We start from the raw sequence: 11,566 nt of genomic DNA on the forward strand, positions 1-11,566 counted from the left end.
GTCTGTTGTTCGAGGATTTCCCGGTACAGATCATGCAGATGGGCGGACTCGTGCAGCTTTGGGCCTTATGACCTTCAGCGCCGCATCGCCTGCACAGTTTGCGCCTGTCGGGGCCTTTGCAGTCCCACGGCTTGTGTCCTGGTTCCAGACACCTGAAGCAAACCTCTGGTGGCTCGTGGAATGTCAGGTAACATACACACCAACCCACCTTTATGCTCCCTACTTTAACGGACTTTTTGACGTCCGCCACAGGTAGCTGAACCAAAGCTATCTGTGTCCTTGCTGGCCTTTTCCGTAGTTTAACGGCTGCGGCGGCCACCTGCACATCGCACTGTTGCCGCAGTGCCGTGACGAGCTCTTCCACTTCGGTGATCTCATCAATGTCCTTGACCTTCAGAGTCGCCTCATGTGTCAGAGCCCTCATCTGCACACCCTCACCAAGGACCTCTTCTGCCAGCCTTTTATGGGCGGCGCTCTTGTGCTCCTTCTGGCGCTTCAGCTCCAGGATCATCTCGCCCGTACGAGTACTTGGACTGTTCCGTCTTGATGACGATCGAAATTCCTTTTGAGATTCTTCTGGGAACTCGTCCCGCGTTTTCTCTCGGAATTTCTTCTAGGATTACTACAGTAGTTGCTGGATAACTCCAAAAGTTCTTTCGTGAATTTCTCAGAGGTTAGTTTAAAATTCTTCCAGAGGCGCCCTCTGGAATAATTAAAAAGTTTCTTCTTAAATGTCTAAAGAGATTAAACCTGAGATTCCAGGTACTCTGTGCAGAATTCCGCCAGGAATTTATTCTGTGATTCCTCCAGGACTACCGACTTTTCGAACCCTCTTAGCAGAATACCCTCTTCGAATGAATGTAATCAGTTATTGTATTGTTCGTGCAGTTGTTAATCGGAATTTTCGACACGCGAAAATCGATTTTTCTCCTAAACCGTTTGTCGGACGTATGTCGGACACAGTGCGCTGGATAGAGGACCAGGTCCGCTGTCCAGCGCTCTACGTCCGACGTTAGGTTTCACGTGTGGATTTTGAGAAAAATCGATTGTCGGGTGTGGGGAAACTTCGGGTTTCAACCACGACGCCATTACCATTTAATTCCGCCCTCGTTTGCTTATCCTTTGATAATATACGCGTATTAGACTACCACTTGTAATCTTCCTCAGTCAGTTATCTACTCAATGTGGATAACTGACATTGACGAAGATTACAAGTGGTAGTCGAAATACACGTTTATTTCTGGAGTTTTTAAAAAGAACTCCTTACGAGATTCATTCGAAAAATCCCTCTACGATTTCTTTAGGAATGTCTTCCGGGATTCCTCCAGAAATTATTTCCGAAGTTGCCCCGGTAATTCTATCCGAGATTCCTCAAGCAGTCCCTTCTGAGATTTCTCTAGAAGTTTCTTCGAACAGTCCCCAAGGAATTTCTTGCAGGACTTCCCCATTTGAGGTTTTCACCTTCTGTGATTCCACCAGGACCTTTTTTAGGATTACTCTAGATGTTCCTTTTAAAGCTTCTCCTCCAGCATTATTTTCTGAGATTGACCAGTAGTTTCTTCTGGAATCCCTTATGAATTCCTTCTGCCATTTCTCTAGAAGTTCTTCCTGAGACTCAACAGGTAGTTTCTTCTGGGAATCCTCCTTTTAAGGAGTTCTTCTGATATTTGTTGTGGAATTCTTTTTGGGATTCACTTAGAAGTTCCTTCTAGGATTCCTTCAAGAGCTCCTTCACGGATAGGCATTCCTACAGGTGTCCTGGGATTCTTGGAGGAAGCTCGGTGCGAATTCCTGGAGGAATCTCGAAACGAATTTCTGGAGGAATCTTGGAGAAATCTCAGTCGGAATTCTAATAGGAATCTCAGAACAAATGGAGGAATTTTGAAACAAATTCTTGAAGAAGTCCCGGAAAGATTTTTTGGAGGAATCCTGGAAGAATTCCCTGTAGAAATCCAGGAAGGAATTTTTGAACAAATTTCGAAAAAAAAATCTCTGGAGAAATCCCTTAATTAGTTCCTCGAGGAATCTTAGAACAAATTCCGTGAAAAATCTCAGAACTCCTGAGGAAATCCCAGAAGGAATCTTAAGAGGGATATCGGAAGGAGTTCCCAGAGGAAACCCAGAAGTAAATCCTGAAGGAATTCGAAATGATACCTCTTTACGAATCACAGACAAACAGACGTAACACTTGCAAAATGTCCATCGACCACGCTTTCAATGATCATTTTAAATTTTCATAGTTGTGGTTTTCACAACCAGAGGCATCGTTTTTCTATGCATTTGACGTTTCAAGCTAGCGCCTTCTGTTGACGATATTGCACAACACAGTGATTCGTGCAACTTTTCCACCAGGTGATGGTAGTGTGAACTGGGCGATGGATTTCCATGAAAATCTTCAAGGTGTTACGTCTGTTTGTCTGTGGTCTATCGTTCCTGATTCAGTCATTCAAAATCATGAAGATTGATATGTCGCACGGCATATTTAGGTTAAAAACCAGAAGGTATAAATTTAAATTCAACATGATTTCTTAATTTGTAGTCCGTCCAAAGTCTAACACCGTACATCAAACCGTTTTTAATTGGATTTTGTTTAAGATTTTATTTATAGAGGCATTTTAAAATCTTCCCCTGTGTGGGATAGAGGAGAGGCTTGCATCAAAAACATAACCTCACAGACAAACAGACGTATTGTTCGTGCAGTTGAAAATCGGAAATTTTGACACGCGAAAATCGATTTTTCTCCTAAACCGTGTGTCGGACGTACGTCGGGCACAGTGCGCTGCATAGAGGGCCAGGTCCGCTGTCCAGCGCACTACGTCCGACGTTAGGTTTCACGTATGGATGTTGAGAAAATTCGATTGTCGGATGTGCGGAAACTTCGGGTTTCAACCGCGACGACAATAACACTTGCGCAATTTCCATCGACCACGCTTTTAATGACCATTTTAAATTTTCATAGTTGTGGCTTTCACAACCAGAGGCGCGCGCATCGTTTTTCTATGCGTTTGAAGTTTCTCACTAGCGCCTTCTGTTGACGATATTGCACAACACAGTGATTCGTGCAACTTCTCCACCAGGTGATGGTAGTGTGAACTGGGCGATGGATTTTCATGAAAATCGTTCAAGGTGTTACGTCCTTGGTTACGTCTGTTTGTCTGTGACAACCTCATCGAATTCTCATACGATTTGTAAACATTGCCCTCAATTTTTTTTGAGGGCAAGGACGGCTTTATGGACCGACGCCGAAGGAAAGAAAGAGAAGGAGACAGTGATGACGTCAGCGTGCAGGCGCTCATAGGGATTTTTCAAAACATCATCGCTCTCCTTCTTCTTCTTCTTCTTCATATGCAACAACAAATCTGGCGTTCGATTTGAATAGGTCGAATCTACATAGGAAACACAGCAAACTTAGGACCTATTCAAATCGAACGCCTGAAATCACCAATCAAGAAAGCGATGAAGCAAATTTCCGTTTGAGAAACGCTCTAATTTTATAGCAACTGCACAGCAGCGACACCAATATTTGACATCAGGGGTCTGTTGTTATTTTTTCGATCTGCGAGCGAAGTGACGTTTCTCCGCAACATCCACGTCAAATGGTTTGATTTACAGAAAATCTTTCTGAAGTGCTACCAAATTTGTGAAAATAAGGAAAATTCGTCAATAAATATCAATTGATTTTAAATAAAATGGATTCGCTAATGGTAAGTAATCATGGGATAATAAAACTTCCATAAAAAATCCAATTATCGTGGTGAAATTTGACTCTTACAGGAACCAACCCTCTACACGATCAAGGGAATGTGCATCCTGGACAACGATGGCAATCGGATATTGGCCAAGTATTACGACAAGAATGTGTTCCCCACCGTGAAGGAACAGAAAGCGTACGAAAAGAACCTCTTCAACAAAACGCATCGAGCCAATGCGGAAATCATCATGTTGGACGGACTGACCTGCGTCTACAAGAGCAATGTCGATCTGTTCTTCTACGTGATGGGCAGCACGCACGAAAACGAGCTGATCCTGCTTTCAGTGCTGAACTGCCTGTTCGATACGGTCACCATGATCCTGAAGAAAAATGTGGAGAAGCGAGCGGTGCTGGAAAATCTAGATGTTGTAATGCTGGCCTTTGATGAAATTTGTGATGGAGGGTGAGACATTCCTTTGCTTATGACTAATGCTAATGTTTGGCTAATTCGTGTTTACCCAATTTGTCACAGAATAATCCTAGATGCGGATCCATCGTCGGTGGTGAAGCGGGTAGATCTACGAAACGACGACATTCCAATCGGAGAGCAAACCGTTGCGCAGGTAACTAATGCAATCCATGGGCTTTTTTGGTGATCCAAGCCAACCCTCTCGACGCTAAATTCACAACACTGTGCACGACAGTAAAAACTCAAGTTTTGAGATAAAACCATTTCGCAATAATAGAACGTACTACGTAGGATTAGTTTTCATCTGTAGAAATTGGCCATTAAAAGCTCATTTTGCATAACGAAATCTCAAACATGTTTGTTTTATTTAGGTAAACTTTTCTCTTTCTTTTGCAGGTTCTGCAGTCCGCAAGAGAACAGTTGAAATGGTCTCTACTAAAGTAATACGAGTAACCTGGTAAAAGTTCGTGAAAAATTTCTATTACTATATTAACGTAAAATAAGGTAACATTTTATTAAGTCAGAAGCATTCTTATAAACGGCAAATCAAGAGAAAATATAGAGGAATATAAAATTGAGGTTTTTACGTCACTTTATTTTTCCGATTCCTTTTTATAGGTTTTTTTTTTGCAGGCGGGAAGTCACGCATTACCGGTTGAAGTACGTTTTCTCATTCCATATAATATTATACCATCAAAAAGGCATGGCTGAGGCTGTGTAACGCGACATGTAGACACCATTATGTAGCCACTTCTATTCTTACCTCACAGACAAACAGATGTAATGTAGTAGGCTACAAATGATATGTTGCTATCGAAGTAGACTAAGGATAATAGAGAGTTATCCTGTCACTTCTATCTTATCACCGAAGCAAGAAGACGTGCATTATTTAGCACTCCTACATGTAACACTGTGATGATTCCCATCGTACACCTATTAAACACTATATAAAAATTTGATAGTTGGCCAACTGCCCACTCGTGGCGCTCGCATCGCTTTTGTTCGAGTTTGACGTTTGAATTGAAAAATGTTCAGTGTTACATCTGTTTGGTTGCGCTTACCTCATCGCGGAAGCGGAAGGGCTACGAGCAACCTTTAGGCCGCACGGGACGACGTGTAATTTTTGCTATTGTTTACGATACGATGGTCACTCGCGACACTGACCCGTGGCACGCTCCGTGATATGATCACGACGGTCGAAATCACAACCGTGGGAGGAAAAAACAGTTCAAAATCACTAGCGAAAAAGTCCACTATGCGAAAACGACGACGACGACGGGGTTATTAGACTCGATTTGGTCACTTCGGACTGGCCGACCGACGATGTAGCAAAATGCGTGCATTCGATTTCAATTGCTTTTATTAACTGACTGTGTTGTGTGGTTCGACATGGTGCTAGAGCATCGATCTGTTCGGCGATCGAGTGCGTGTGTAGTGTGTTGGTTGTAGGGTAGATACAATAATTGTTGGTGAGCGGTTTTAATTATACAATTCAAATTTATTAGTGGTAGATCGTAACATGCCGGCCGCCGTTGAAGCCAACCGGTTCAACCATCATCTTCGGCTTCGTGACTTCGACTTGTACTGACTGCGATGCTGTCGTCCTTCGGTTCGTCCTCGGCAGGAGCTATCGGCAGGACGGCGATCTCTGTGACCGCTCGCTTGTACTGTCCGGAAGCGGTCTTGACTACGACCACACGGACTCGTCCATTCTTCCCCGCAACGGTTTCGATGATCCGTCCCAACGGCCATTGAAGGGGCGGCGCAGTTGCTTGCCTGACAAGCACCAGCTGTCCGATGCGCACGTCCGGCTGGGGTCGCTTCCATTTGGTTCGCTGCTGGAGTTGGCTGACATAGTCCAGCTGCCAACAACGCCAGAGGTCTTGGACCGACTTCTTCATCTCCTGCAGGCGCGAGAGTCGATTTGGATTGACGTCGACCAGGTCGGGCTCAGGGATGGCCACGAGCGGTTCGCCAACAAGAAAATGCCCTGGAGTCAGAGCGGAGCAATCGTCAGGAGAATCTGTAAGCGGAGAGAGAGGACGGGAATTGAGGACTGATTCGATTTGGGCAACGACGGTCTGGAGCTGGTCCACGGTGAATGAGCGGTTGCCCATGATGCGACGGAAGTGGTGCTTGAAGGATTTGATTCCGGCCTCCCAGATACCGCCGAAGTGCGGTGATCTTGCCGGGATAAAGCGAAACTTGATTCCACTTTCCACGCAGAAGTTCTCCCAGTCCTTGGACCGGAATTGACGACGAAACTCTTCCCGCATCGAACGGAGCTCTCGGTCTGCCCCGACGAAAGCAGTCGCGTTGTCGCAGTGTAGTTCGAGCACTCGACCGCGACGAGCTACGAAACGCTTAACGGCGTTTATGCAGGCGGCGGACGACAGATCGGCGACGACTTCGAGATGCACGGCTTTCACCACGAGACATACGAACAGACCGACGTAGATCTTAACCGACGCGCCCCGACCACTTAAAGGACGAACGAGAAACGGCCCACAGTAATCCATCCCGGAGTGTATAAACGGTCTAGCAGGTGACACACGAACGGATGGAAGGGGTGCCATGAGCTGCTGTTGTAGCCGTGGCTGGCAACGGAAACAGGTTACGCATTGACGTACCACCTTGCGAGCTAGCTGTCGACCCCGGACTGGCCAAAATCGTTGACGAATTGTAGCGAGCGTGAGCGTTGGACCGCCGTGAAGTGTTCGGATGTGGCTGGATCGGGCGATGAGCCAACTGAGCCGGTGGTCGGCGGGGAGAAGAATCGGGTAACGAGTGTCGTACGGTGCTTTCATATTCGCTAATCGTCCACAGAGTCTGAGCAAGCCGAACTGATCCATGAACAACTTCAAGTCCTTGAGTGGCGATTTCGATGTTGCAGATACGGATGGAATGCTTTGAGCGCTACGGTAGTGGTGAACTTCAGCTGGGAAGGACGCTAACTGAACTTGTCGTACGAGAATCTTGAGCGCATGCTCACTTTCCTCTGGGGTCAGTGAACCAATGGTGCGGTCGCTCCGCGGGAGCCTCGAATTGTTGAAAAATCGGTAGCATCGTGCTACGACACGGATTAGTTTGGATAAGTCCGTGAATCGTTCACACAGTGTTGCGTCGACGGTAGCGCTGTGCAGAGCTAGGACAGGGCAGGCTTCCTGCTGCAAATCCGGAAGATCCGGCATCGAAACCACACACTCGGGCCAACTGTCGACGGGGTCCTTGAGGAAACTCGGTCCATGCCACCACAAATCGTCCTTCGAGATCTGACTTGCCATCATCCCTCGAGAAATCCGGTCTGCTGGATTCATTTCCGACGGAACGTGTCTCCACTTGCAGTCCTTGGTAAGACGTTGGATCTCTGCGATCCGGTTTGAGACGAACACCTTCCACACATTTGACTGCGACTTGATCCAGTGAAGCACGATGCTGGAATCAACCCAAAACGTTGGAGGTTCAACGAAATCCGTTGTTTGCCGGAGATTATCGGCAAGCTGGCTGCCGAGTAGCGCGGCGCACAACTCCAGGCGAGGGATGGATTGTCCACGTAGTGGAGCAACACGTGACTTGGCTGTCAGCAGATGGCTATGGGACTGTCCGAGCTCGTCACGGGAAACGACGTAGATACAGCAACCGTATGCTGCTTTCGAGGCGTCGCAGAAGCAATGCAGACTGTAATGGCGGTTTTGCACGACTCTGCGTGGCACGGAGAGTGCCTGTAGCTGATTGAGCTCTGAGCGGTAGATTGTCCACCAGCTGGAGTGTTCTTCGGACAGTTGGTCGTCCCACGACCAGTGTTCTGCCCAAAGCACTTGAACGAACGTCTTAGCTTTCATCACTACGGGTCCCAGAAGGCCGAGCGGATCAAACAGTTGCGACATCTCGGATACGACGAGGCGTTTGGTTGCGACATCCAGCGGCGACAGAGCTGGAATCTTGAACTGGAATGTATCCGGCTGTGGAAACCAGAGAAGTCCCAATGTCTTCACAGTAGGGGAGCGATCGATTTCTAATTCTGGTTTGGTTTCCCACAACTGACGAGGAACGCTGGCGAGAACGGCGGTATTGTTGGTGGCCCATTTACGTAGAACGAAGCCTGCTTGGTGTAGCATCTCCATCAATTGGCGACAAGTTTCGGCAAGCTTGACTTGGTCGTCGTCGCCGGCGAGGACATCGTCTACGTACGTTCCCTTCTTGATGACAGGAACCGCCAATGGAAAACGTTCTCCTTCGTCAGTGGCCAACTGGTTGAGCACACGAGTAGCGTGGAACGGCGAGCTAGCGAGACCGTAGGTGACGGTCTTTAACTGGTAGATGCGAACTGGTTCTGATGGATCCTTTCGGAAGAGTATTTGCTGATACTTCCGGTCATCCGGGTGTACCCAGATCTGTCGAAACATCTTCTCGGCGTCAGCAGTGACAGCGTACCGAGGAAGACGGATGTTGATGACGGTAGAGTACAGAGCTGGCTGCACTGTTGGTCCGACAAACAGAACTTCATTGAGCGATAAGCTGGTAGAACTACGACAGGATCCATCAAATACTACTCGTGTCTTCGTGGTGGAACTCTCAGGACGGTGGATGGCATGGTGGGGTAGGAAAAACTGCGGGTTTCGCGACGCGCGCGGATTCACCTCCTCCATGTGCCCCAGACTTTCGTACTCCTCCAGGAACTCGTGGTAGGCGATACGGAGACCTTCATCGACAGCGAACTTCTTCTCCATAGACTGGAGGCGACGGAATGCGAGCTGGTAGGAGTCGCCGAGCATTGGCAACATGTCTTCTCGCAGCGGTAGACGGACGATGTATCTCCCGTCTGTATCTCGTCCAACGGTTTGTTGGAAATGATCTTCGCAGCGTTGTTCGTCGGGAGTGTAGGATCTTCCGACGTCGAAGTTGTCGATTTCCCAAAATCGTTCGAGTTGCTTGTCGAGCAGGTCGTCAGTGCAGATGTGACTGGTCTGGACTGCCGGTGGATCGAGAGCTGGATCCGATATCTTCCCGCATACAATGTATCCAAGTACGGTTTTCTGTAGTAGCGGACACCCAGCGGCGAGAGAGATTTGCTGATGTTCTAGCAACGAGAAGAACAGTTCAGCGCCGATAATGATGTCTATCTTCTGGCTGATGTTGAACTGGGGATCCGCCATCGGAAGATTGCGAGGAATTTGCCAACGAGAGACGTTGATGTGGTGGCTGGGTAGCGACACCGTTAGCTTTGGCAGTACCAGGCAGTCCAGAGTGAAGTGATGATCTCCAAAGCGTGAAGCGAGCGAAAGAGTTACACCGAAGTGAACGTTCACGGTGGATTGGCCTATCCCACTGACAGGCGAGTTGATCTTGAAACGCTTCAGACGGAGCTTCTGACAGAGTGATTCGCTGATGAAGCTGGGTTGGGAGCCACTGTCCAAGAGCGCCCTAGCGAAATGGTCGTTGTTGTCGGCATCTTTCACTTTGATAACGGCTGTCGATAGCACGACCGTATTCTGACGAGAATGTTGAGTCACTTCAGCACTTTGACAGGAGGTGGAGGGAGGCGAATTTGTTTCGGCGAGAGAATCGACCGACGGAGTGGTGGGGGGAATACCGACCGAATACGATTGCGGAAATGTACGGAACGACGAATTCGCGAGTGGTGATGCACCGGAAATTGCCGACGGTGGACGTACGGCGGCGTTAGCGTCGCGTGGCGATACTTGGTACGAACGCGAACCGATTGCTTCAGCGGATTGACCGATTGCAACTGGTACAGATTGGTTGGGAACTGCTGCTGGTGCACCAGGAGCCGAAGCAGACGAAATCGGCGGGAGGTGCAGCAGTGAATGATGTTTCTTGGAGCACTGCTTTCAGGAACCGCTGGAGCAATCCTTCGCCAGGTGTGCACCCTTCAAGCAGTTTATGCAGAGCCCGTGCTTCTTGACGAATTCGAAACGTTGTTGCGGAACGAGAGATTGGAAACCGCTGCACTGAAACAGGAGATGGGCTTGCTTACAGTGAGGGCACTTCTTCACGTTCTCAGAAGCGACGTGGGCTGTGAGGCGTGGTTTTGACGGTTTTGACTCTGATTGGGTACTAGTAGTGTGGGAGAGCATTAATGTGGTGATTATTCGCGATCTTTTATGAATAAAGTCGACAAGTTGCTTATAAGTGGGTCTCTGGCCATCGTCTAAATGGGTTTCCCACTCCCGCAGTGAGCCATGGTCCAGGCAACTGCTCAATCGCTCAACGAGGAACGAGTTCCAGTGTTCCTCCACTGTTTCGAGCTTATTCAGCAACTGCACATGGCGATCGAAGCTGTCGGCCAGCTCCGACAGTCCTGAAGCAGACTCCTTCTTTATGGGACTGATCGCCAATAATGCCGACATGTGTCGCTTGATGAGCAAGTTTGGATTCTCAAAGCGATCCTTCAAAAGGTTCCACGCAACTTGATAATCATCGGCGGAAATATCAAGTGTGGATACAATACGAGCTGCTTCGTCCGTCAACGATGCTCGCAAATAGTGCATCTTTTGCACTGCCGTCAACTGTTGATTGAAATGAATCAACGAGACGAAAAGATCGCGAAACGGTACCCAATCGTCAATCTTGCCTCCAAAATTTGGAATCTTCATCTCCGGCAGCCGAACGTTGGTTATTGGCTGGGCCGGTAGGGCGCAAACCGAAGACGGTGCGCGAGGCTGTGCGGGTGGGACCGGAGGGACAGTGGGAAGCTTGCTCTGCAACGACCCCTTCAGATCGAGGTACAACAGTTGAAAATCTCGCCTCTCTTCGGAAAAATGTTCCTCACTGTCCTCCAAAATTTCGATTTCCTCCTGGGTGGAGAGAAAATCACGCCACAACTCATCCAAAAGCGCAATTTGAGTGGCTAATTGGTTTTGACGAGCGGGCTCATACGTTCGGTTGAACTCATTCACCATCATCGCCGAGCCCAAAATGTTCGAGCGACGACGATGTAAAAGCTTCAGCTTTGTAGCTGAGCTGGCCTTGCTTGCCTTCTTCACCGGCATAATTAAATCGATCACCACCACCAGAAAGGGCACGTACCTGAGATCGGTGGTAAACTCTACCTGACCGATTTAATTCTGCTGACTGCTGTGGCTGGGAAGGGTACACGGTGCAACGTTGCGCTGCTATCCTCCGTTGCTGCTGGAGCCGACGGGCGCGATGCTGATCTTGGCTTGGCCACAGATCTATCCACGGGAACAAATCACTCTCACTGCACTGCGTTTGAACACGTGTTCTGAACGCGGCCCGAATAGCGATGGCGGTTATCTGGAACCTTCCACGACGTGACACTAGTGCAATGGCGATAATGACACAAATTGCAACGCACTGTCCCGGGTTTCGGCACCAAAATGTTTACGATACGATGGTCACTCGCGACACTGACCCGTGGCACG

General features: G+C 48.3%; 2 protein-coding genes across 2 annotated transcripts; one reads left to right on the forward strand and one right to left on the reverse strand.

Moving 5' to 3' along the window:
- The first annotated feature begins 3,547 nt into the window (after positions 1-3,547).
- On the forward strand, positions 3,548-4,738 carry LOC109404370 (coatomer subunit zeta-1). The gene is made up of 4 exons (XM_062848853.1): positions 3,548-3,704; positions 3,775-4,154; positions 4,224-4,314; positions 4,557-4,738. The coding sequence occupies exons 1-4, from the start codon at positions 3,690-3,692 to the stop codon at positions 4,602-4,604; spliced, it is 534 nt and encodes a 177-aa protein (XP_062704837.1). The 5' UTR covers positions 3,548-3,689; the 3' UTR covers positions 4,605-4,738.
- Positions 4,739-5,707: 969 nt separating this feature from the next.
- On the reverse strand, positions 5,708-11,173 carry LOC134286695 (uncharacterized). Its single transcript, XM_062848347.1, has 3 exons — positions 10,350-11,173; positions 9,758-10,051; positions 5,708-9,680 (listed from the first exon to the last, which is right to left on the reverse strand). The coding sequence occupies exons 1-3, from the start codon at positions 11,171-11,173 to the stop codon at positions 5,708-5,710; spliced, it is 5,091 nt and encodes a 1,696-aa protein (XP_062704331.1).
- Between the last annotated feature and the right edge of the window lie 393 nt (positions 11,174-11,566).

This window comes from Aedes albopictus, chromosome 2, assembly GCF_035046485.1.
Source record: "Aedes albopictus strain Foshan chromosome 2, AalbF5, whole genome shotgun sequence".
Taxonomy (NCBI): domain Eukaryota; kingdom Metazoa; phylum Arthropoda; class Insecta; order Diptera; family Culicidae; genus Aedes; species Aedes albopictus.